Consider the following 27,560-nt stretch of genomic DNA (forward strand, 5'->3'; position numbering starts at 1 on the left):
GACAATTGTCCGGCGGATCGGACAGTTTCCAGCGGACAAATGTTTCTTAGCATGCTAAGAAACCTGTCCGCTGGAACCATGTTCCGACGCATGCGTGGAAGCTTTGAAATTCCAGGGCCGCCCACGTCGCCGCCGCGGCCACGTCCCCGCGTATTGTTTACGCGCGGATTTCTGTCTGATGGTGTGTACAACCATCAGACAGAAATCTCCGACCGGACATGTCCGCTGAAAACGGTCCGGTGGACCGTTTTCAGCGGACTGTCCGGTCATGTGTACAAGGCCTAAGAGTCCTTTTAGTCCATTAGAGGCAGTGTCTGAGTTCCAGGCAGTAAATCCCAAGGAGGGACCCAAAGGCAGGGGTCACAGATGACATCTTGCAACAGACCCATGGGGTGAGGCGACTCTGAGCTCTCCCTTTGTTATTATGGACCAACTGCAATGGCCAGAGCCACGAACACCCGGGAAAGAGAAAGAATCACCTTAACCCCGTCCTAGCTCTGGGCAGCCTGTAACTCACAAATTAAACAACTCATATATTGTTTATTGTTTATTGTTTATTGCTTGTTGCTTGTATAGCGTAGAATCACCCGAAGGTATCGAAACGCTTCCAGACCTTAACAATTCACAACAGGACCGAGTGTTACAGGCATAAATTAACATAGTAACAATATAAAATATGTACCACAATTAAAATCAAATAATAAAACAACAATATAACACCATAAAACCATTACAGTACAAAACCATAGAAATCACATAAGACCAAAGGAGAGACAACACACAATTCCCAACAGATCTAGCAGTGCTTCCCGCCAGAATGACCCTAACCTCACTCTTCCTATCAATCTGCCTCTGCCCACAGATAGGTTTTTAGATCCCTCCTGAATGTGGGTAGGTCAGGACTCTGTCTAAGACTTAGGGGAAGTAGATTCCACTCTCTCGGGCCAAGGACAGAAAAAGCCCTGCCCCCCCCCATTTTTTCAGCCGATTCTTTGGCTGTTCCAAACAGAATTGACAGCTCCATCTAAGGGAGCGGCCAGTAACATGTCTATTCAATTTCTCACATAGATAGGCGGGTCCTAGCCCGTGAAACGCTTTAAAAACAAGTGTTAGAATTTTAATATAAATAACAATGCAGTTAAAGCAGGAACCCCACAGTTCAGAAAGGGCTAAAATATTCACAGGCACTACGTAAACAACTGCTTACATACTGCCCTACTGTCATTTGCACTATTGTTGTCTACTCTGCGGACCTCTGCACTGATGACCCCTTTACACTGCGTTACTGACCCCTGCCCTACTGACCCCTGAACAATGCTCTACTATCATTTGCCCTATTGTTCTCTACCCCGCTGACTTCTGCCCTTCTGACCCCTCTACATACTACTGACCTACATCCTACTGACCTCTGTACACTGCCCTACATTCTACTGACCTCTGTACACTTCCTTGCATCTTACTGACCTCTGTACACGTCCCTGCATCTTACTGACCTCCGTACACTGCTCTACATCTTACTGACTTCCATACACTGCTCTATATCCTACTGACCTCTGTACACTGCCCTACATCCTATTGACCTCTGTCCACTGCCCTACATACTACTGACCTCTGTGAACTGCCCCTTATCCTACAGATCCCTGTACACTGCCCTTTATCCTACTGATCCCTGTACACTGCCCTACATCCTACTGACATCTGTACACTGCCCTACTGACCTCTGTACACTGCCCTACATCCTACTGACCTCTGTACACTGCCCTACATCCTACTGACCTCTGTACGCTTCCCTACATATAACTTACACTGGACAGAGCTCAAACCAGATGAAAACTCGGAGCAGACAGCCAGGCCTGAAACTAGTCAAGCAAGTCAGCCTGTAGTATTTGTTCTGCCTTCATGATACATTTCTGTGTACGACTTAAGGTGATGAGTTACTCTCCAGACAGGTAACCAATGAAGATCCCTTCATTGGTTACCTGTAAAAGACAGAATTACTTTTAAAGCACTCTGTCTGACGCATAAGTGTATTCGGGGAAATGCCGCCCAATATCTATGCGAAAAACTAAAAGCTTGCAACTCCAATCGCGTTCTGCGATCCACCAATCAAAATCTACTCCAAATACCCAAAGCCAGATACAAATCCAAGGGGGAACGAAGATCTGCGCTCCAGGGCCCCAGACTATGGAACGCTTTACCAACCAGCATTCGGTTGGAGGAGAATCACTTGACTTTTAGGAGAAAGATCAAAACCCATCTCTTTTGAGTTCAAAGGAGAAATGGACAAACGAGCGCCCAGAGGCGATTTAGTTCGCATGTGCAGCGCTATATAAGTTTTTCACTCACTCACTCACTCATGAACAATATTGTGAATTGAAGTTAACGTCAAGTGTCCCACAGAAGCTAACTGTTAAGGCAGGCTATTTAGGCTATTTATACAGTATTTTTACAGCGACATTAGTTATTTTAGATTTTTCTACGTTTTCCCTATGCCATCCTTACCTTTTTATTAGGGTCTTGCTACTTAATTGTTTTTTGTTTTTTTAAAAGGGCACCACACCCCGATGATCTTTGACTTATTCCATGTTGTTCAGGTAAATTTCCACCTCTCAAAGGTTGCCTATCCTATAGAGAAACCTGCATAGAGTACATGACCACATCAATGAGGATGGAGGAGGACCGGAGTCACATGACTGAGAAGATACTAAATTTCACCCTGGAGATCATCTACCTGCTGACCGGAGAGGTGAGGAGGATTCTGGGAGGTCACATGACATCACTTTTATCTCTATTTTTAAAACACAGACTTGACGGAAAGGTGAGGAAGATTCTGGAAGGTCACATGACATGACTCTTATCTCTATTAATAAAACACAGACCTGACCGGAGAGGTGAGGAGGATTCTGTGATTAAAACATTATATTTGTATTTGTTCTTTAATACAGAGTTTTATTCTTCTGAAGTCTGGCGATCATATGACCATCACAGTGCCTCCACCTCGCCCTCTGACATCTGAGAGAAACAGCAAAAAGAAGATTGTAGACGTCACCAAGAAGATGCTGGAGCTGCTGACAGGAGAGGTGAGCGGTGCTGGGAATTCTGGGACATTATCCAGTAACAGACAAGGGGTGTGTCTGGATGGTGACTGTATCATTGTGTGTGTCAGGTTCCTATAAGGTGTCAGGATGTCACTGTCTATTTCTCCATGGAGGAGTGGGAGTATTTAGAAGGACACAAGGATCTCTACAAGGACGTCATGATGGACAATCAGCCGCCCCTCACATCACCGGGTAAGAGGAGACTTTATTGTAAAGGAGAGAGCAGTACGGAGGCTCCACCTAGATCCCCCATCATCTGATAAACACATAGAAACAATGTATTCAGTCAGTGTGTGTGTTTCCTACAGATGGGTCCAGTAATGGGAACCCACCAGAGAGATGTCCCCGTCCTCTGTATTCCTGGGATTCCACACAGAAAGATCACAACTATGCACGGTGTGATCAGGTAGATGAGGAACAATTATTGGTATTTATGATTAATACACAGGATGTTTGTAACAATGAATGATTTTTTTTTATATATTCAGGGTGGAAGAGATAGAAAGAGATGTCCCCGTCTCCTGTATTCCTGGGATTGCACACAGGAAGATCACACCATCCCCCACCATCATCAGGTAGGTGGAGTTGAGGGTCGGGAACATAAAGTGATTGAACGCTCTGACATGTGGAGACGATGTGTGGACTCTACAAGATGATATTTTCTATGTGATCTCACATCATAAATACTTCTATGTTACAGATTTTATTTTCTGCCATTCTGTTGGTTTAGGGTGAAGATCTGATGATCATTAAAGTTGAGGGTGAAGTAGAAGAGACGTATGTGAGGGATGATCAGCAATATAAGGAGGAGGATGAACTGACAACGACATTCAAAGTGGAGGAGGACACTCCTACAGAGATCAGCACAGGTGAGCCATAATATATTCTTCTGTTATCTCCGCTCTCTTACTGCAAACTGATTGTTTCAGTGGAGGCACACTAATATAGGAGGTGTTTTAGACCCCTTTCACACTGGGGCGGTGGGTGTGTCTGCGGTAAAGCAATGCTATTTTTAGCGGCGGTTTACCGTCAAATTTGCCACGCTAACGGGCCGCTTTTACCCCCGCTTGCAGCTGAGAAAGGGTTAAAACCACTGCAAAATGCCTCTGCAGCGGCGATTTGCCTGCGGTATAGCCACTGTGCCCATTGATTTACAATGGGCAGGACCATGTCTTCTGGGGGTCCCTCGGCAGCTGTCTCTGTACTGACCACAGTAATGCGAGAGCTCGCATGGTGGTGAGTAATTATGGGCGTGCTCCCATGATACAGCGGCCATAGGCTCTCACTGTATCACTCGGCCCCGCCCCTCGGCGTGCCGCATCACTGGATGTGATTGACAGCAGCGCCAGCCAATGGCTGCGCTGCTCTCAATCCATCCGCTCTAGCCAATCAGCTGCCAGGCTGAGCGGCGAAGAGGATCTCGGGACCGTACGGAACTTTCGAGGGGTCAGGTAAGTATAACGGGGGCATCACCTTAATGCATAGATTGCATTAAAGGGGTTGTAAAGGATTTTTTTTTTTTCATAATAAGCATCCTTTACCTGCAGACATTCCTCTTTTCACTTCCTCATTGGTCGTTTTTGCTCAAAAGTCGCTCTATTTCTTCTCTGTTCTGTTCACTTCCTGCTTGTCTGATTTTACTCACCACCGTGAAGGGAGGCTTTACTGCGGTGGTGAGTAACCTGCTCACCCCCTCCTGGGAACTACATCTGTGTGGCAGGACGATCTCTACGTGTTAGAGACTTCAAGGAGGTGTGAATTACTGGGCGTGCCGCAATTCATACTGGGAAATGTAGTTCTTACATGAACGAGCGCCGCAAACCAGGAAGTGAATGAGAGAACAAACTAGAATGCCGGAGGTGATATAGATGAAGGAATTTAATAGGTATTTACTCGTTTTTTAACAGAATCATTACACTATTCTGTCTGTCTACCTTGCAGACATTAACCACTTAAAGACCTTAGGTGTTTTTCAGATTTGGTGTTTGCAAGACTAAAACAGTTCTTTCTGCTAGAAAATTACTTAAAACCCCCAAACATTATATATATATTTTTTTTCGAACACCCTAGAAAATAAAATGGTGGTTATTGCAATACTTTTTGTCACACCGTATTTGCGCAGCGGTCTTACAAGCACTTTTTTGGGGAAAAATTCACTTTTTTGAATTAAAAATAAGACAACAATAAATTTGGCCCAATTTTTTTATATATTGTGAAAGATAATGTTACGCCGAGTAAAATGATACCCAACATGTCACGCTTTAGAATTGCGCCCGCTCGTGGCATGGCGTCAAACTTTTACCCTTAAAAATCTCGATAGGTGACGTTTAAAAAATTCTATAGGTTGCATTTTTTGAGCTACAGAGTAGCTCTATGGCTAGAATTATTGCTCTCGCTCTAACGATCGCGGTGATACCTCACTTGTGTGATTTGAACACCGTTTTCATATGCGGGCGCTACTCGCGTATGCGTTCACTTCTGCGCGCGTGCTCGTCGGGACAGGGCGCTTTAAAAAAAAATTATTTTTGTTTTCTTATTTATTTTTATTTATTTTATTACTTTTTACACTGAAATAAAAAAATAAATAAAATTGATCACTTTTATTCCTATTATAAGGAATGTAAACATCCCTTGTAATAGAAAAAAGCATGACAGGTCCTCTTAAATATGAGATCTGGGGTCAAAAAGACCTCACATCTCATATTTAGACTTCAATGCAAGAAAAAAAAAAAATTTAAACTGTCATTTTTTTCAAATGACAAAAAAAAAAATGTCTCTTTAAGACGCTGGGCAGGACTGACGTTTTGACGTCACTTCCGCCTAGCAAAGCTATGAGGACAGGTGGGGGCCATCTTGCCCTCACTCAAGTTCTCACCGCTCAGGCTGCAGCATCCGATCTCCTCCGCCGCTACCGACGGCTCCGGTAAGCGGCGGAGGGCGCGGAAGAGCAGCGGGAGGGGGGGGCCCCTCTCCCGCCACCGTTAACGGCGATCTCGCGGCGAATCCGCCGCGGAGACCGCCGTTATCGTTTATACGGCCGCCCGCTGAAAAGATGGATATCTCAGTTGTGGCAGCAGCTGCTGCCGTTACTGAGATATCCATCTTTAAAAAGAGGACGTACATTTACAATACGCGGGTCGGCAAGTGGTTAATTTTAGGCAAATTTTTTTTTTTCCTTTAGTGACCCTTTAAGGTGAAACATTTTTTTTTCTTTACAACTCCTTTAACCTTAAACTACGTAGAGGGTTTTTTATTGTAAGAGCGGCAAGGATGTGGAATTCCCTTCCACAGGCGGTGATCTTAGTGGGGAGCTTCGATAGTTTAAAAAAACTGGACTTGTGTCTTTTTTCAACCTCACCTACTATGTAATACCACAAAGCAATAATAAGCTAATGCAGTTCAATACTACATAGAAAATTACATAAAGTGGGGCAAAACAGTTCTTATCACCATGGACACTTGTTCTATTCTAAAGGTTCTAAGGCTGCTTTCACACTGAGGCGTTTTACAGGCACTATAGCACTAAAAATAATGCCTGCAAAGCGCCTCTCCTCTCACTCCAGTGTGAAAGCCTGAGTGCTTTCACACTGGAGCGGTGTGCTGGCAGGACGCCAAAAAAAGCACTGCAAGCCTCATCTTTGAGGCGCTGTAGGAGCGGTGTATACACTGCTCCTACAGCGTCCCTGCCTGTTGAAATCAATGGGCAGTGCCGCCGAAGAGCCAGCAAAGTCGCGCTTGGAGGGCGCTTTTTAAACCCTTTTTCAGCCACTAGCGGGGGGTTAAAAGCACCCCACTAGCGGGTGGTTAAAAGCACCCCACTAGCGGGTGGTTAAAAGCAGCCCGCTAGCGGGCGAAAAGCTCAGCAAAAACGACGATAAAGCGCAGCTTTACCACCGATGCCCCCAACGCCAATGTGTGAAAGTAGCCTAAGAGTCTATACTTTGAACTTCTTGTTTAACAAACATCCCATAACACATTGTCAAGGCTTGTGGTTGTGTGAAGAGCATGCACCTCCCGTTCCCTATTGGTTCCTGCTTTTCTAATGCCGCATACAGACGGTCGTTTTTTTGCGATGAAAAAAAATGAAGTTTTAAGTGATGAAAAAAAACGAAATTTTTGAAACTTCATTTTCAAAAACGATGTAGCATACACACCATCGTTTTTCAAAATGCTCTAGGAAAGCGAGGTTACGTTCAGCACGTATGACGGCACTCTGTTCCATTGAAGCTCGCTTCATAACTTGCTTCTGAGCATGTGCGGGTTTAAAAACGTCGTTTTCAACGTCGTTTTGCCCACACACTATCATTTTAATTGACACAAAAAACGACATTTTGAAAAATGACACAAAAAATTCGAGCATGTTCGAATTTTTTTTTGGTCGTTTTTCTGAAGACATAAAACAACGTTTTTCCCACACACTATCATTTTAAATGACGTTTTCAAAAATGTCATTTTTTTTCATCACAAAAAATGACCGTCTGTACGCGGCATTACAAGGCTGTGTGAATATAGAAGTGATCTGGGAGGAGGAACAAATGTCCTTTTACTGAAGAAGGAAAGATTCCCAGCTGGTAACTGGGAAATCCCCAGATAAAATCTGCCTGATACAGATAGAATCTTGATTTAAGTGAACTAACCCTCTTGTATCCTTGGTTTCTGTTTTTATATTTTCCAGGACACGCCATCGAGAAACCCTCAGCGGATTATCTCACTTTAGTTCCAGGTTGTAAATTGGAAGATGAGTATATCACAAGAGATTGTGCAGGGAAACAGACAATTGCCTCAACTCTTGATGGTGGACTTCACAGTATAGGTAGACCATCAAATCCTTCTGACTCTAAACAACTTCGTACTGTGAGGGATGGTGCTGAAATTCAGGGGAAGGAGAAATATTCCTGTCCTGAATGTGGGGAAAGTTTTAGCTCTGAATTAAGTCTTACTATACATCAGAAATCTCGCACAGGTGGGAAGTTTTACTCCTGTTCTGAGTGTGGAAAATGTTTCCTAGATATATCAGAACTTGTCATACATTGCAGATCTCACACAGACAAGAAGCCAAATTGCTGCCCTGAATGTGGCAAATGTTTTACAACTAAATCAGGCCTTGTTAGTCATCAGAAAACTCACACAGGGGAGAGGCCTTATTCCTGCTCTGAATGTGGGAAATGTTTTGCAAAGAAATCAACTCTTGTTACACATCAGAGATCTCATACAGGGGAGAAGCCGTATTCCTGCTCTGAATGTGGGAAATGTTTTTCAAATAAATCAAGCCTTGTTGTACATCAGAGATCTCACACGGGGGAGAAGCTCCATTCCTGCCCTGAGTGCAGCAAATGTTTTTTATATAAAAAAGGCCTTGTTATGCATCAGAGATCTCATACAGGGGAGAAGCCGTATTCCTGCCCAGAGTGCAACAAATGTTTTTTATATAAATCAACTCTTGTTATGCATCAGAGATCTCATACGGGGGAGAAGCCCTATTCCTGCCCTCAGTGCAGCAAACATTTTTTTTATAAATCAGCCTATGTTATGCATCAGAAATTGCACACTGGGGATAAGCCACATTCCTGTCCTGAATGCGGTAAATGTTTTTCAAGGAAATCAGGCCTTGTTATACATCAGAGACTGCACACAGGGGAGAAGCCGTATTGCTGCCCTGAATGTGGTAGGTGTTATACATCGAAATCAATGCTTTCTAAACATCAGAGATCTCACACGGGAACAAAAAAGCCATATTCATGTCCTGAGTGCGGACATTTTTTTTCATACAAATCAGAACTTGTTATTCATCAGAGATCTCACACAGGGGAGAAGCCTTGTGCCTGCCCCTTGTGCGGGAAATGTTTTTCACAAAAATCAGTCCTTCGTGTGCATCAGAGATCTCACACGGGCGATAAGCCATATTCTTGCCCTGAGTGCAGGAAATGTTTTTCACTGTCGTCCTCTCTTTGCAAACATCGGAAGATTCACACAGGTCAGAAGCCGCATTCCTGCTCCGAATGCGGGAAATGTTTTTCACAAAAATCAGGCCTTCGTGTGCATCAGAGATCTCACACGGGGTTGAGGCCGTATTCCTGCTCTGTGTGCAAGAAACGTTTTATACAAAACTACGATCTTGTAAGACATCAGAGATTTCACACTGGGGAAAAGGTGAATTGCTGCCCTGAGTGTGGGAAATGTTTTACACGAAGCTCAGACCTTGTAAGACATCAGAGAACTCACACTGGAGAGAAGCCTTATTCCTGCTCCGAGTGCGAGAAATGTTTTTCAGAAAAAACAGACCTGGTTAAACATCAGAGATCCCACACTGGGGAGAAACCATATCCCTGCCCGGAGTGCAGAAGCTGTTTTCCGAATAAATCAAGCCTTGCTAGACATCGGAGAACTCACAGGTGTAGAGAGGAGTCGAGCATTCCTGGGTTCAAGTCTCGCAAGGTTCGCTGAACTGCTCCTAAGTTCTGAATGTTAATTCAAACCCTACTGAGGTCAAAGGGAGCAGAATTTTTTAAATCAGTTCTGTCAATTTTTAAGCCAAATCAGCAAGAGATTTTCAAAGGGCATAGGGGGTTGGGCACTGACTTGGGAGATATTGAGATGTATACCAGGAAACTACAGACCAGTCAGCCTAACATAAATAGTATGTGAGGTATTTAAGGGACTGAGTGTTTTTGTGAGTTGGTCATTGTTGATCTACATCGCTGGATAATGTAATCAGTGAGTGAAAAAAGGAAAATATATGCGCCCTTCAACCTTTTTACACCCCACTGCGCCAATCAATGTGAACCCCCCCAAAAAGCAGCTACTTAAAAAATGTAAATAGTGTGTAAAAAATTCTGAAATGAACAAAATAGTAGCGCTATGTTCAAAAAATTATTTATAACAATCCTAAATAAATGTGTAAATAAATCTGTGACAAAATATACACATACTAAACCCTAATAGACATATGTGAGAAGCGAAAAATAAAAAAATAATAAATAACTAAATGTTCAAAGGAAAAAACGTTCATCCGGTGATAAGGAAAATAAATCAATATTAACAAGTCCATAAGTGATTAGATTCCAAGTGATTAACCACTTCCCGGCCGGTCAATATACAATTGACGTCCGGGAAGTGGTTGTGAAATCCTGACTGGACGTCTATTGACGTCCTGCAGGATTTCACGCAGCGAGACGATCGGTAATGCGGGGTGTCAGTCTGACACCCTGCATCTCCGATCTCGTTAAAGAGCCTCCGGCAGAGGCTCTTTACCACGTGATCAGCCGTGTCCAATCACACCTGATCACGATGTAAACAGGAAGAGCCGTTGATGGCTCCTCCTCGCTGGCGTCTGAAGCCTCGTACACACGACCGAACATATCTGCTGAAACTGGTCTGCGGACCAGTTTCCGCGGACATGTTCGGTCGTGTGTAGGGCCGACCGGACCGGATTCCCGGCCTAGCGGATAGGTTTCCAGCGGACCAATGTTTATTAGCATGCTAAGAAACATGTCCGTCGGACATGTCCGATGGTCAGTACGACTCATCGGACATGTCCGCTCAGCCGAAATCCCTCGCATGCGTCGAAGTGATTCGACGCATGTGTGGAAGCATTGAACGTCCGGGGTCGCGTACGTCGCCGCGTCATCGTCACCGCGTATCCTGTCCGCGGGGAATTTGGTCTGATGGTGTGTACAGCCATCAGACCAAATGATCCCAGCGGACATGTCCGATGAAAACGGTCAGCGGACATGTTGGGTCATCTGTACGAGGCCTGACAGACGCGAGTAGAGGAGAGCCGATCGGCGGCTTTCCTGACAGGGGGGGTTCGTGCTGATTGTTTATCAGCGCAGCCCCCCCTCGGATGCCCACACTGGACCACCAGGAAAGGAGGCAGTAAAAAATAAATGAGAAAGATGCCAATCAGTGCCCACAAATGGGCACTGACTGGCAACATGGGCACAAGTGCCGCCCCTCAGTGTCCATCAGTGCCACCTCTCAGTGCCCATCCATGCCCAGTGCCCATCCATGCCCAGTGCCCACCTATCAGTGCCCATCTGTGCCACCCATAAGTACCCATCAGTGAGTGCCCACCAGTGCCGCCTATGAGTGCCCATCAGTGCCGCCTATGAGTGCCCATCAGTACCGCCTATGAGTGCCCATCAGTGCCGCCTATAAGTGCCCATCTGTGCCGCCTATGAGTGCCCGTCAGTGCCGCCTATGAGTGCCCATCAGTGACGCCATATCAGTGCCCGTAATCGAAGAAGAAAACGTACTTATTCACAAAAAAAATAAAAATAATTTTTTTTTTTTTTTCAAAATTTTCTGTTTTTTTTGGGTTGTTGTGCAAAAAATAAAAATCACAGAGGTGATCAAATACCCCCAAAAGAAAGCTCTATTTGTGGGAACAAAATGATAAAAAAATTGTTTGGGTACAGTGTAGCATGACCGCGCAATTGTCATTCAAAGTGCGACAGTGCTGAAAGCTGAAAATTGGCTTGGGCAGGAAGGTGCGTAAGTGCCTGGTATGGAAGTGGTTAAACTTAAAGTGTCCAAAAAAATTCTTCTTAAGAAATCTTGCTTGAAACCTTCCAACCGCACCATAGTGCTAAGTGACTCCACACCCTAAGGAATTGCGCTTACCAATAAAACATTCACATGCTTGGCGATACAGCTGAATAAATCTCCAAACAAAATAATCAATTCCACCAGTATTCCAATATGTCAGAAGTTGCTCCACATGTAAAAATAAAATGGCTCCAATAGTGAAGTATATCAAAACTAATTTATTAAAAGCAACACAAGAAACCTTCACACATTGCACTCACATTTAGCAAAACAAATAGAGGCACTTCAACAATGTACTCGGCAGTGGGCTCCAAACCAAAAACAATCTTGCAGTAAGCTTGTTGTATTATGGTCTCGGCGGACCTAAGGTAAACCGCTAGTCTCACCACCTGCTCCGTTCGATCCCCACTGGGAGTGGTTACACGGCATACTACTCATGTTCCAGGAAAAAGTTCAGAATACCGAGAGTGTGCAGTGCTTTGAGGTGAAGAGGTGAACGAACGGAGCAGGTGGTGAGAAAAATGTCCCCCCGGCGGATAAGCCCCCCCCCCCCCGTATTGCGTAGGAGCGTCACAAGAGTCACGGAGTTTCCAAAAGTAGCCGAACATGTAGAGCTGCGAGTCAGCTCTATACGGCGCCTGCGCAGTCAGCTCTACACAGCCCCTAGTCGGTGCGCCGTGTAGAGCTAACTCGCGGCTCTACATGTTCGGCTCCTTTCGGAAACTCGTGACGCGCCTACGCAATACGGGGGGGGGGCCTTATCCGCCGGAGGGGGAACATTTTCTGAAGGACATCAATCATCTGGGCGAACTCCCAGATTACATTGCGGCTCAGCTTGGAAACGCCTACTCCGGCGGGGGTGAGTACCTGGAAGCCGGATTGCAAATATAGATTATAAGGTATGTACAGCCTAAAAAATAAATAAAAAATGCCTACTGTACATGTTAGAAGTATAAAGAATTTGGTCTTATATAGATGTTATTTGGGTGAACCTCCGCTTTAAGTTTAATCACTTGGAATCTAATCACTTATGGACTTGGCTTGTTAATATTGATTTATTTTCCTTATCACCGGATGAACGTTTTTTCCTTTGAACATTTAGTTATTTATTATTTTTTTATTTTTTACTTCTCACAAATGTCTATTAGGGTTTAGCATGTGTATATTTTTACACATTTATTTAGGATTGTTCTAAATAATTTTTTGAACATAGCGCTACTATTTTGTTCATTTCAGAATTTTTTACACAATGTAAGCAATGAATTAATAACATTGTTGAGTTATTTTAATAAAGGACTTACCAAAGGTGTATGTGTGCTTATGTAGCAAAGTGCCCCTTTACCCACCTTCCTATGTGGCTGGAACAGAGGGTCAGATTCACAACCAGCGGGCGCAACGTAACTTTTCTGATTTAAGTTACACCGCCGCAAATTACACAAGTTAGTGCCCGATCCACAAAGCACTTACCTGGAAATTTGCGGCGGTGTATCCTAAATCAGTCCGGCGCAAGGCGGGCCAATTCAAATCCCGACGTGATGTAAGGTGCATTCTTAGTGTACAGATGACAGTATTAGGCCGCTTTCACACTGGGGTGGCGGTAGCGGTAAAGCGCCGCTATTTTTAGCGGCGCTTTACCGTAATTTTTGTGGAGGTATTCGGCCGCTTTTAACCCCCACTAGTGTCTGAAAAAGGGATAAAACAACCCGCAAAGTGCCGCTGCATTTCAATGGGCAGAGATGCTGCTTGCAGGACATTTTTTAACGTCCTGCCAGCGCATCGCCTCAGTGTGAAAGTATCTGGCTTTCACATTTACACTGGAGGGGAGAAATTTTACAGGTGCTATTTTTAGCCCAAAAGCGCATGAAAAACATCCCAGTGTAAAAGGGGACTTAGGGAAAAGCACTCAGTGTATACATTTCAATGATTTTATGTAATGTGTATATATAGGGAATAACACTCACTTACGCCCAGGTTTACAATGACAGCAGGAATTAAATCATGCAAGTTCAGCTAAACTCGCACGATTTCATACCGGCATGTCAGTGCGAGTTTGGTGGGCGATTTCAGAGACATCTGTGCGGGTTTCTGCACAGATGTCTATGGAAATTGCACCCCCAAGTCAGCAAAAGTTGTAAAGAAACTACTTTTCGGAATCGTGCAGGGCCACAAATGGGGCATCGCACTGATTCAGCTAGTGCCATTACCATGCAATTTGACATGTCAAATCGCATGGCAAATTGCTCCAATGTGAACCAGAGCTAAGTGCTATTCCCTATATATAACACCAGGGGCGGACTGACAACTCATGGGGCCCCCGGGCAATAGAAGATTATGGGGCCCCTGGACTTGCAGATGGCCACCACGCCACATCAAAAGCATGTCGGATCAAAAGCATGTCGGTTTCGGACATATCAGGGACAGATGTAAAACAAAACATAGATTTTTACATACTGTCCCTGGTTTTACTGAGCCTGGCAACCCTGATGAGGTCCCCTAGTGGCATGGGGCCCTCGGGCAGTGCCCGAGTGACTCAATGGTAAGTCCGCCCCTGCTGTGGACTCTGATGTAAAGGTGGACTCTGGTGTAAAGGGGGACTCTGATGTAAAGGGGGACTTTGTGGACTCTGATGTAAAGGGGGACTCTTGTTATTATCTTCATATGATTAGAAATGTTATATAATAGCAAAATATATGTATAGTTTATACTATTAAAAAAAAATAGCTGTGGGCCCCTAAAGTGTCCGGGTTTGAAGAAAAGGTGGCAACCCTAGGCTCTGTCCTTAAGTGGTTATTGTGCTGTCACGCAGCTTTTACTGTCTAGCAGTTATTACATGTTATGTTATTATGTTATTTGGTATGATCCTTACCCCCCTGCTGTTCTGGCTAGTTTGGTTGCTCCCACCCACCATTTCCTGCTCTAAACCCCATCTTTGCTTAGTTGCTTGAAAAGTCTGCAGAGTGTGGGAGCTTTGTAACTTCATTGGAAATTTACCTATGGAAAAGCCTCTATGTTTATATCCCTGTTATCTTGAAGCATAAAGAAGCATTGGAAAACACCTCTGGAGTCTTTATTCATTGAGTAAGCTGTCTGTTAAAGTCATCATTCAACCTGCTGCATACATCCTTACAGACTGGGTCTACAAGAAGCTTGTCACAGGTACAACCGATGCTGATACAGAACAGTAAATTTCCAAAAGAATCCATCACACAGCTATCTCTGCAGCTTCAGAAACGTGAGTAACCACATGTGTGTGTGAAGAACAAACATCCTAACACAGGATACCATCTGCAGGCTGTGCACTGAGAGTTAGGCCTGTGTGCCACTGCTGCAGCCACCAGAAGCATTACTCTGTGTATGAAGCCAGCCTTCTACTGAATGCTCCATAACTGTTCACTGCCAGGGATTTTGCCTTTATTGGAGAGCAATAAGTACCTTTTGAACTGCTCAAAGACTGTATCATAGCTTCATCAAGTGCCAAGGATTTATCATTGTCAAGCTGTTTTGGTTGTGAATCCAATACCTGAATCTACTGAAATAACTGTGTATTCCTGCCTGTATAAAGTGATAGTGAGCTGAGCCATCCAGTCTGAACCAGTTGCAGCACTAGATGTCACAAATATCCAGCTCCTCAGTTCAATCTGCCTAATATCAGAAGTCACTACAGAGCTCAGCTCTGGCAGATTTGTAACAAGACACCAAAACTACAGCACTTGTCATTATGTCTGACAGAGATCCCACAGAGTCACCTGCATTTAATCAAGATAAAGCAGACTCCTTACTTCATTCTGCTCATCCTGCTAGAGGCCCTCATCCATCCTTGAAGGCAAGAGAGGTTTATGAAGCAAGTAAGGAAGAAACATCTAGTAACCTGACTGCATTATGGCATAAGACTTTAAGTTGTATAAAAACCGCTAATGAAACTAGCAACAATCCTGAGCAATTGAACACTGCTCTCTCAAGGGTTAAGAAGGCATTTGAGAATTATAAAAGACTTTCTGAAAAGTTCTATTACCTATTGTCACATTACAGCATGGAGGAAGCCGCAGTGGAATTAATGGACTTTACTTCTACTGACCAGCAGAGGCATAGCACATATCTTGAAGCAAAGGCACAGATAGAAGGTAGATTAGCACAGCTACATGAAACTACATCCTGTAAATCTGCTTCTTCCAGACACTCAGGAAAATCTTCTAGATCTGCCCGCTCCTATCATAAATCCTCTAAGTCACTGCGGTCCTGCTCTGTAAGGTCAACACTGAGCGACCAAATAGTCAAAGCTCGCCAGAAGGTCGCAGCAGCCCAGGTTCAAGCCGCCTGCTCTGAAAGAGAAGCAGCCATCAAAGCAGAAGCTAAACGCATTCAAGCAGAAACAGAGGCTCAGCTAGAAATCCTTCAGAAGAGTAAAGAAAAGGAAGTAGCATTGGCGGAATTATCCGTCTTGGAACAAGCCCTATTGGAAGAAGAAGGAGCAGCTTGTCCCAGCTTGGCTGCTTGTCAAGACCCCATTGAAAGGACCCTACAGTTCGTCTTAAGCCAGAACCACGACATCACAGTCCCACCTACAGTTGGAGATTTTTCTCATGATCATCCAGCATGTGGACCAGAAGGCAACGTGTCACAAAATCAAGCTGGTCAACTAGACACACCTGCTAACAGAGACACTCCGCAACTACCGCATGTCACAAAATCAAGTGAGTCAACCTACGCGGCTCACGTGCCACCGCAACCCTATGCGAATAGAGATTACAAGGGTACAGCAAAAGACTACAGGATGAACTCTATGACCCCTGTGATACAGTTCTCTTCAACTTCAAATGCTCCGAGACCTTCAGACGTCAGACCCTTACCTAGATTGAACCCATCTGCAACACCTTTCGCTCCACCAACCAGCCAACTTCAGATACCAACCATGGCTCAAGTCGGCGCACCATCAGTATCCCCGGTGGCTATAAAAACTGAAGGCATCAACGCTACGGAGCTCAGCAAGAGTATGGCTTTACAAGAATTGATCACAACTGGACTGTATAAATTTGATGACCGCCCAGAGAACTACAGGAGTTGGAGATCTACATTTAAGGCGGTAATCAAGAGCTTGCCCGTTGAACCTCAAGCAGAACTCGATTTACTAATAAGGTATTCGGGGCGACAATCTTCAGAACAAGTAAAGAGACTTAAATCTGTTTACATCTATAACTTTAACGCAGGCCTTGATGCTGCCTGGGAACGTCTAGATCAAGACTATGGGAGTCCCGAAGTCATTGAATCTGCCTTATTCCAGAGACTAAATGACTTTCCTAAGATCTCTGTTAAGGACAATCATAAGCTTAGAGAGTTAGGCGACCTCCTTCATGAACTTGAAATTGCTAAGCTAGATCCTAGTTTACCAGGTCTTAGCTATTTAGACACTGCTCAGGGCGTGAATCCTATTGTAGCAAGGTTGCCTAGTTATCTTCAGGGAAAGTGGACTAGTGTAGGATCAAAATATAAGTATGAACATCATGTTTCCTTCCCTCCCTTTTCTTATTTTGCAGAGTTCGTGCGGAAGGTTGCAAAATCCAAGAATGACCCAAGCTTCTTCTATCCAGATACAACCACCCCTCTTTTAACCACTTCAAGGGGTATTGCCACCAACAGTAAGTTCAAGGATTTAAAGTATCCTATTGCCGTGAGGAAGACAGAGGTAGCATCCAACGTCTTGGCTACAGGCATTAAGGCAAGCAATCTCAATCAACAGTGTCCTATCCATAATGCGCCACATTCTCTCTCCAAATGCCGTGCATTTAAGGACAAGCCTATTGAAGAACACAAGTCATTTCTCAAAGAGCATAATATCTGTTTCAAGTGTTGTGCATCCTCCGATCATTTAGCAAGAGACTGTAAGATCACCATCAGATGTTCTCTGTGCAACAGTGCCAAACATGTGGACGCTCTTCATTCAGGCCTGTTCAAAAGGAAACCTTCACCCGGCGGCAGCCCCAAGCCTACATCAGATGATGGCGGGGAGAGAACTCAGCAACATGCCAACCCCGTAATCACAAGGTGTACAGAGGTATGTGGGGAAGGGCTTCATAGCAAGTCTTGTAGCAAGATATGTCTTGTAAGGGTTTTTCCTGAAGGATGCCCACAAAATTCCATAAAAATGTATGCCATACTCGACGATCAGAGCAATCGGTCATTGGCCAGTCCAGAATTCTTTGACCTATTCAACATTCATGGAGAGGCCTGGTCCTATACCTTGCAGACATGTGCAGGAAAGATCAATACTTCTGGAAGAAGAGCCCATGGCTTCATTGTGGCATCAGAATATGAGGACATAGAGTTTCCTCTTCCAACTCTAATCGAATGTGATCAGCTACCGAACAACAGAGAAGAAATCCCCACACCAGAGACTGCACGTCATCACCCCCATTTAAGCCACATTGCTGACTACATTCCATCACTTAACAAGGATGTTAAGATCTTGATTCTACTAGGGAGAGACGTTCCTAGAGTCCATAAAATAAGAGAGTTATGTAATGGTCCAGACGATGCTCCTCAGGCCCAGAAACTTGATCTTGGATGGGTGATAATAGGAGAAGTCTGTTTAGACCAATCTCACAAGCTCTTGGATGTAGCTTCCTACAAAACCAATGTTGCCTATCGGTCGATGAAATGTCCATTGCATTATTATGTGAAGGAAAGACTTGATTTTAAAAACGAAGTTCCATATCAAGCACTCCAAGGTATAAACTGCAAGCTCACTTCTCAGAAGGACCTTGGTGATTCAGTGTACCAGACTACTTGCGATGACAACAAGATTGCCCCTTCAGTCGAAGATAAGGAGTTCATCAAGATTATGGATAAAGAGTTCTTCAAGGACAATTCCAACAGTTGGGTAGCTCCATTACCCTTCCGAGTACCAAGGCTTACCCTCCCTAACAATCTAGGACAAGCTTTAACCAGATTTGCTGCACTTAAGAAAATTCTCTGTAACAAACCTGAGATGCAAGAGCACTTTCTAGTATTTGTGCAGAAGATTTTAGATAACCTTCACGCTGAACCAGCACCAGACCTGCTGCCTAAATGGGAGAAATGGAGAAACTCCATGAAAGTACTGAAAGAACTTAATATCCCGCGCTGCTATTCACCCACTTCAACTTCAAGAAGTCTGAGGAAAGAGATTCACGTCTTTTGCGATGCATCTACCGAGGCTATAGCGGCTGTGGCTTATCTCAAGATCATAGATCCCTCCGGGAGATCCTATGTCGGTTTTCTACTAGGAAGAGCCAAGTTAGCTCCAAAACCTGCTCACACTATTCCAAGATTAGAATTGTGTGGCGCAACCCTAGCTGTTGAAGTCGCAGAATTCCTGCAAAATGAAATGGACTCTGAAATTGATCAGGTTAAGTACTACACTGACAGCAAGGTCGTACTTGGCTACATATGCAACAGCGTAAGGAGGTTCTATGCGTACGTGGCTAACAGGGTAGAACGAATAAGAAAAGTCAGTAGACCTGAACAATGGAACTATGTCCCAACTGGTTTGAATCCCGCAGACATTGCAACGAGGTCAGTGCCAGCAGGTGTCCTCACGCAAACCAATTGGTTTTCAGGACCCAAGTTTTTATCGGACCAGTCTTCTACAAACTCAAAAGAAGATATCGATTTCCACCTGGTGGATCCAGATACTGATCCAGAAATCCGCCCTGAAGTGATAACATTGAGTTCCAACATCTGCTCAAGAAGAAACTTGGAAGCAAGACGCTTTAAACGTTTCTCGTCTTGGAAAAGATTGGTCAAGACTATAACAAGATTGAGACATATTGCCCAGACTTTCCGCAAGCCCAATCAGACATCGTCTTGTCATGGATGGCACACTTGCAAGGAGTCACCCAATGCGTTAGAGTACGAGAACGCAGAATTGTTCGTCATACGTCTTGTGCAAGAAGTTTTTGCAGAAGAGATTAAATGCTTGAGAGGCAATAGACCAGTCTCAAAGAGTAGCCCACTACTCAAACTGAACCCAATAATCGACAATGAAGGCATGCTTCGAGTCGGTGGACGACTAAATAAGTCAAACCTGCTAAAAGACCAGCAAGCTCACCGTATCCAGTGGCCGGTTGGACTTATTACAAAGGCCATCACCAGTGATGATGGAAGAGTCCGAAGTGTGGAAGTCAGGATCGTTAAGGATGGGGCTTCAAAAACCCTTCCTGAGTCCAGTCACAGAGACAGTCCTAATAATGCCTGCTTCCAAAAATTCTGATTCAGTGTTATGTGAAGGAGCCACTTAAGACCTTTAATAAAGCTAGCTTATAGACTTGAGAAGGCTAGATAGCATGTTACTGTATGCAATGTTAATAATATGTAAAAGAAAAACAATGTAGAGTATAGTGGTATCTCACGATACCAGGCGGGGAGTGTGCTGTCACGCAGCTTTTACTGTCTAGCAGTTATTACATGTTATGTTATTATGTTATTTGGTATGATCCTTACCCCCCTGCTGTTCTGGCTAGTTTGGTTGCTCCCACCCACCATTTCCTGCTCTAAACCCCATCTTTGCTTAGTTGCTTGAAAAGTCTGCAGAGTGTGGGAGCTTTGTAACTTCATTGGAAATTTACCTATGGAAAAGCCTCTATGTTTATATCCCTGTTATCTTGAAGCATAAAGAAGCATTGGAAAACACCTCTGGAGTCTTTATTCATTGAGTAAGCTGTCTGTTAAAGTCATCATTCAACCTGCTGCATACATCCTTACAGACTGGGTCTACAAGAAGCTTGTCACAGGTACAACCGATGCTGATACAGAACAGTTATTGAGCGATCAAACAACAAAGGTGTAAAAATCTGGCACTCAGGAAAGAGAAACAGCAAATAGGGTAAATGACAAAGGAATCTACACACTACAAAACGTTTCTGCAGTTCCTCTGAAGGTGGGGATCGCCCTTATACCTAAACAGGAAGTCTCTATGAAATACAGGAAGTGATGTCAGGTACAGACAGGAAGTTCTGGGTGAGAGGTGAGTCAGGAGGAAGTAGAGAGAAGACATTGCTGGAAGTGGCAGCAGAGGAGGTAATAAGATCTTATTTTCTATTTACACCCAGTAACGCCGTCATCTCCGTCCTCTTCCTCCATAGTCACTGTGACGTCTTTTATCTCCAGCAGATGATGATACACACATATATAGTGTGGAAACCTAGATTAACCCCTTCAGGGGGCAAAATAATTCACCAATTACAGGGCCGATGTTCTATCGAATGGTGCAGATTGTCGAAAAATGCTGATCTATGCAGATGCATCGGAGACCTGACGATCAGCAAAGACAGATCGCTGGGTCTGCCACCGGGGCAGGCCGCACCGTTCTACCACCTCTTAGTCATGAGGCACGACCCCCAACACGATCTCAACCCCTCTGCACAACCTGGGCCATTTCACACTTTTTATCTGCCACTCTCCACACTACAGACGGCCTCTTGTGAAAGTGTCAATGATCAGTCTAGGTAGGGAAGATTAGCCTAGGCACAACAAAAATACTCCCAATGTGGTGCCCACCGGGTTCTCTACGCTTCTTGTCCCAGACAGAGCACAGAAAGGCGGCCACAGGTAAATTAGCTGGGGCGGATTATGTGAACTCTGTACATGTAATCTATTGAATACAGAGAAGGGCACAGGAGGTGACCATGTAGCGGTGACAGGTCTGGTAGGCGGAGGATTCTGCCTTCGCGCTTTTCTGATCGTCGGATAATGCCTTCCAACGATCTACGCAAGCGCTTTGTTGATGTCTGAGGTTTAGAACCACTTTAATACAAGCACGCCTGTATTTTTCTGATATTACAAAAATGAATATTATTTTGGGGGCTAGTACTTCTACTGGAATTTAAATACTTGGGCATAAGGCCTCGTACACACGGACGGACTGTCCGATGAAAACGGTCCGCCGGACCGTTTTCATCGGACATGTCCGCTGCCGGATTTTGGTCTGATGGTTGTACACACCATCAAACCAAAATCCCTACGTACAGGATACGCGGTGACGTGGCCGCGCCGTCGATGACGCGGAGACGTGTGCGACCCAGGAAGGTCAATGCTTCCACGCATGCGTGGAATCACTTCGACGCATGCAAGGGCTTTCAGCCGAGCGGACATGTCCGGTAAGTCGTACAGACGACCGAACATGTCCGAAGGACAGGCTTCCAGCGGACATGTTTCTTAGCATGCTAAGAAACATTTGTCCGCTGGAAACCTGTCCGATCCGCCGGAAAATTGTCCGGTCGGACGTACAGACGACCGAACATGTCCGCTGAAACTGGTCTGCGGACATGTTCGGTCGTGTGTACGGGGCCTAAGAGTGACAGGTGATGTGACCAAGTCTTACAATTTCAATCTACACCCGTTTTTTTGCATTGTTCCTCCTGGACTAACTTACCCCTAAATCTTTAGGGGCTGTATTAATATACTAAAAATTATTTTCCTTCCCAATTTCAATTATGTGTTTTGTAATTGTCCCATCTGGCTGAGAGGCAAATTTTTTAAGGAACTTGAGCGATGTGTGAGTTTGTTCCTACGGGCGGGTGTGGAGCCACGGTTGGTAAGGTTATCTCTTCAGCTGCCGGTGAGTTGCGGAGGGGCTGGCGTTTCCTAATTATCTAGTATATTATTGGGCGGCCATATTGGTTACAGTGCGTTGGTGGTTTGTGGGATCTATAGCTAATGCACCGGTCTGTCTTGAAGCAGCCTTACTGAGGTCTCTTACGGAGCTTGGTAACTTAGTATATAGGGGCTCCGTGGCGTACCCATCCCTCCCGCTTCTAACTAGAACCCCCTATGGGCCTGGACAGCTGCTAGATCGTGCTTCAGGAATCCTGGATGTTGGTCTCCCTATAACCCCTTGTGGGGAAATCCCTTCCTTCCTCATCTTAGGATGATTCCTGACCCCTGGGTTTGGGCCAGATTTGGTTTTTGGAGTCTGTGATATTATGCCTTCAGGGATAGTGTTACCCTTTAGAGACTTGTGTGCTAGGTTCAGTCTGGATGTATTTCCGTTATTACCAATTGACAATTGCAACATGCTATTCGCTCTCAATTCCTGGATCCATCCATGTTAGGTATGGATCCGATTGAAGAGCTCCTAGTGCAGGAATCAGTTTCAAAACCCCTATCTACACTTTATATGGCCCTGCTTAGTGTGGATAGGCTATGGGACCATTGGAATGTGGAAATACCAGCTCTTGGTAGAGAAATTTATGAGGAATGTTTTGAGGACTGCTCCAGGTTGTTTATAGTGTCTGAAGATAAATTAATTCAAAGTTTTTGCATAGAGTATATTTTACGCCACAGCGATTGCATAACATTTTTCCACAGCGGTCCCCTGACTGTACGCGTTGTCTCTCGGAGGAGATCATTTATTTTCATATGTTCTGGACATGCCTGCAGGTGGTACAGTTTTGGATATCTTTGATCTTATCAATACACATCTACAGCTGTCTCTCCCATGCACTCTGGGACTAGCATTGCTGGGTATACTTGATGATGAGCGAAGACCTAGATACACTAGGCTTCTGATCTCCTATTTATTGTATTATGAGAAGAAAGAAATACTTTTCAATTGGGCTTCCCCCTCCTCCTACAGTATCCTCTTGGGAATACAACATTAACAGGGTGCTGCCTATGTACAAATTGACATATATTAATAGAAACTGCCCCCGGAAGTATAAGAAAAACCATGGTTTGAATGTTGATCTTGGTTATATATGTGTATGTTTCTTTACTTGCATACATTGGGGCAGATTCAGGTAGCTTTTACGGCGGCGTATCTCCAGATACGCCGCCGTAATTTGAAATCTGCGCCGGCGTATCGTTACGCCGATTCTCAAAGGCAGATACGCAAAAAAAATAGGCTTCCTCCGCCAACGTAACTTGAATGCGGCAACGTATAATTGTGTGCAATATTACATTGACCGCTAGGGGCGCTTCCGTTGTTTTCGGCGTAGAATATGCAAATTACCCAGTTACGTCGATTCACGAAAGTACGTGCGCCCGGCGGTAGTTTTTTACGTCGTTTGCGTAAGGCTTTTTCGGCGTAACGTTGCTCCTGCTATTAGGAGGCGCAGCCAATGTTAAGTATGGACGTCGTTCCCGCTTCGAAATTTTAATTTTTTACGTAGTTTGCGTAAGTCGTTTGCGAATAGGGCTGGACGTAATTTACGTTCACGTCGAACGTCGAAACCAATACGTCGTTGCGGCGTACTTGAGAGCAATGCACACTGGGATATGTACACGGACGGCGCATGCGCCGTTCGTAAAACACGTCAATCACGTCAGGTCACACATTAGCATAAAACACGCCCCCCCTTCCACATTTGAATTATGCGGGCTTACGCCGGCCCCATTTACGCTACGCCGCCGCAACTTACGGAGCAAGTGCTTTGTGAATACTGCACTTGCTCCTGTAAGTTGTTTACATGGCAGACTGCGCTGATTCTGTTTTCTTTCATGTTTTTTTCCCTTTTACTTGTTGTATTCTGTGTACCTTCATACCAAGTTGGTAGGATAGATTCCCTTTTGCTTCGTATTACTGTCTGGATACCTGTTGTCTATCATGTACCACATATGTGTTCAAATAAAGAGCAATCCTGCTTCTTAAAAAAAAAAAGAAAAAGCACTTTGGGTACCAGGTGATGAAAACTCACATGTCTTTCCAAAAATGTATTTTTACTGGAACAAATCACGGAATAGTAGCTTGGGATGCTGCTGGTGTTTGAAAGAAAAGCTCATTGTGAAAAAGAACAATTTCACAGCCAAAGTTCACTCTGTCTAAGGCCTCGTACACACAACCGTTTTCCTCGACAAAATCCATCAAGAAAATTGGTGGCAGAGCTTTTTTTGCAGAGGAAAACGGTCGTGTGTATGTTTTTCGTCGTATATCTCGACGAGAAAAAAAGAGAACATGTTCTCTTTTTTCTCTCAGGGAGTCTCAATTTCCTCGTCGTGTTTCTCGTCGGGCTGGTTTATGACGAGAAACACGTTTGTGTATGTTTAGAAACACGCGCATGCTCAGAATAAAGTATGAGACGGGAGCGCACCTTCGGTAAAAGTAGCGTTCGTAATGGAAATAGCACATTCATCACGCTGTAACAGACTGATAAGCGCGAATCGTCTCTTACCAAACTTTTACTTAACACGCAGTACCATGAGATTAGCAAAAGCAGCCCCAAGGGTTGTGCCAGTGGAATCGAACTTCCCCTTTATAGTGCCGTCGTACGTGTTGTACGTCACCGCGTTTGAGAACGACAAGATTTTGTCTTGACAGTGTGTATGCAAAGAAAGCTTGACAAGATTCTCGACAAGCCTGACAAGAAACTCGTCGAGGAAAACGATGTTTCTTTTACGACGAGATTCTCGGTCGTGTGTACGAGGCCTAAGTATACTGCTAATGATGTTGTCTTTGAAGACCATGTTGGTTTCCTAACACCGTGTACAGTTTTGGGGCAAATTCAGCCACTGTGTTACAATGCAGAATTTGGTTTTCCAGGGCGGGTACACCACAGTTCATTGCACCGATCTCTGCATCAGACTGTTAACTTTTTTAATGAACTGCATTATAAAGTCAGGGATATTTAACTAAGATCAGTTGCTAGCCGCAGTGTGAGGCGGTGGATTGCTTCGCACTGCGCTACGGTGAAAAAAGTAGTTTATTAACTTCTGACATACATTTTTCAGCACACACACTGCCCGCACACAACCGCATCACAGTGGTGTGAACCAGGCAAACCAGAGACAAGACATTTTGCCTTGTCATGTAGTGGGACTGCACTGAAATAGCACCCAGTGCAGTCCCACCGCATTCTGAGTGAATATACTCACCTTCTGCCCAATATTTTTATTCTCCCCCTACCTGATTCTGGGACGGTCACAGTTAAGAAACTCACCTACACAGTGGATCCAGCGTCGTCCTGCTGTGATCCTTTTCTCTGCAGCTGCCACTGGGTACCGTGTCACCATGTTCCTCTGTGACATCATATGGAGGCTTCATCAGCCCTGCCTCATTCTGGTGTAGCATTCAGATGACGCGCCACTATGCTACACTGCAGATGTTAACTATAGTAGCAGGTGCCGTGTATATATACTTTAGTAAAAAGGCGTACTGAATAATATACTGCAAGGAGTCCACTACACACATACACTAGCACATACAGAGCTATCTGGCACTGTGCATGTGAGATATTAACAATTGGACAAAAACACTTCTGTCACCAAACTTCAGACACACACAGAAGCTGCAATAGTAAAATGTTTAGAACTCGGGGACACTTGCTAATAATCTCTGCCTCTGCCCTGGATGAAATACAGCAACAGCTTCTGCATGGAAGGTCATGTGGTCCAAATCTGTCGCTCCTTCTTGGAAACTCCCCTGTATAAAGATATCACAGTTCTCCAATCAAGGCTTCTTACACAGCTAGCAGGGTCAAAAAAGTACCTTTCTATAACCATTTAGGTCTTTTAATAATTACCAAGCAACAGCTATTTAGAACTAAAAACAGTAGAGGGAAGCAGCTTCCTACAAATGTGGCAATTCTCACCGAGGCAGCTCACCTATCTCAATAATGTACAACCAATACAGTCCCGATTAATTTTCTGTCTACAGAGAAACCTGTATAGATCACATGACCACATCAATGAGGATGGAGGAGGACATGAGTCACATGACTGAGAGGATACTAAACCTCACCCTGGAGATCATCTACCTGCTGACCGGAGAGGTGAGGAGGATTCTGGGAGGTCACATGACATCACTCTTATCTCTATTAATAAAACACAGACCTGACCGGAGAGGTGAGGAGGATTCTGGGAGGTCACATGACATCACTCTTATCTCTATTAATAAAACCCAGACCTGACTGTAGAGGTGAGGAGGATTCTGGGAATGTGACATGACATCACTGTTATCTCTATTATTATAACACAGACTTGACCGAAGAGGATTCTGGGAATGTGATATGATATTACTCTTTTTGCTTTAATAGAGTTTTCCTCCAGTGAAGTCTGGAGATCATATGACCTTCACAGTGCTTCTACCTCACTTCCTAAAACCTGAGATAAACAGCAAAAAGAAGATTCTAGAAGTCACCAAGAAGATGATGGAGCTGCTGACAGGAGAGGTGAGTGGTGCCGGGAATTCTGGGACATTATCCAGTAACAGACAAGGGATGTGTCTGGATGGTGACTGTATCATTGTGTGTGTCAGGTTCCTATAAGGTGTCAGGATGTCACTGTCTATTTCTTCATGGAGGAGTGGGAGTATTCACTCACTGTTTTTATTCAAAAAAGGAAGAAGTCAGTAAATTACATATCTATCATCCCCTTCCCCTGCTTTCTATTCTGAAAGGATCCCCTGGAGCAGCCAGCGGGAGAGGAGGGGAGCTGGCAGCACTGGGGAGATGAGGCGGGGGCAGGGAATTAAATAGGGGGGCCCAGAAAACAGGGGCAGCAGGCAGCAACAGCATTTACTGGATCCGGTGCCCTGGATTTTCCTCCAGCGGCAGCTGAATGCCAGTGGAGGGGATGAGTCCAAGTTCTAGGGGTCTGCAAGGAAGGATCATGGTCTACCTATCGCCTGCCTGCAATCAACGGGGTGCTGACTAACACTATAAGTTGTCAGGATGTCACTGTCTATTTCTCCATACAGGAATGGGAGTATTTAGAAGGACACAAGGATCTCTACAAGGACATCATAATGGAGACTCAGCCGTCCCTCACATCACCGGGTAAGAGGAGACTTTATTGTAAAGGAGAGAGCAGTACGGAGGGTCCACCTAGATCCCCCATCATCTGATAAACACATAGAAACTCTGGCCCGGATTCAGATAGAATTGTCTATCGGCGGGCGTAACGTATCGCAGATACGTTACGCCGACGTAAATTAGGGCGCAAGTTCCG

General features: G+C 44.6%; 2 protein-coding genes across 2 annotated transcripts; both read left to right on the forward strand.

The window, feature by feature from the left end:
• Positions 1 to 3,411: 3,411 nt before the first annotated feature.
• On the forward strand, positions 3,412 to 8,312 carry LOC120935529 (gastrula zinc finger protein XlCGF71.1-like; the record flags this gene model as incomplete). Its single annotated transcript, XM_040347579.1, has 4 exons — positions 3,412 to 3,504; positions 3,587 to 3,673; positions 3,829 to 3,967; positions 7,774 to 8,312. Coding segments are annotated over exons 3-4 (666 nt in total), but the record flags the coding sequence as incomplete, so codon positions are not given.
• Positions 8,313 to 14,733: 6,421 nt separating this feature from the next.
• LOC120935915 lies at positions 14,734 to 20,062 on the forward strand. The gene is made up of 2 exons (XM_040347944.1): positions 14,734 to 15,987; positions 16,021 to 20,062. The coding sequence occupies exons 1-2, from the start codon at positions 15,364 to 15,366 to the stop codon at positions 19,888 to 19,890; spliced, it is 4,494 nt and encodes a 1,497-aa protein (XP_040203878.1). The 5' UTR covers positions 14,734 to 15,363; the 3' UTR covers positions 19,891 to 20,062.
• The last annotated feature ends 7,498 nt before the right edge of the window (positions 20,063 to 27,560 follow it).

This window comes from Rana temporaria, chromosome 4 (assembly GCF_905171775.1).
Source record: "Rana temporaria chromosome 4, aRanTem1.1, whole genome shotgun sequence".
NCBI lineage: Eukaryota > Metazoa > Chordata > Amphibia > Anura > Ranidae > Rana > Rana temporaria.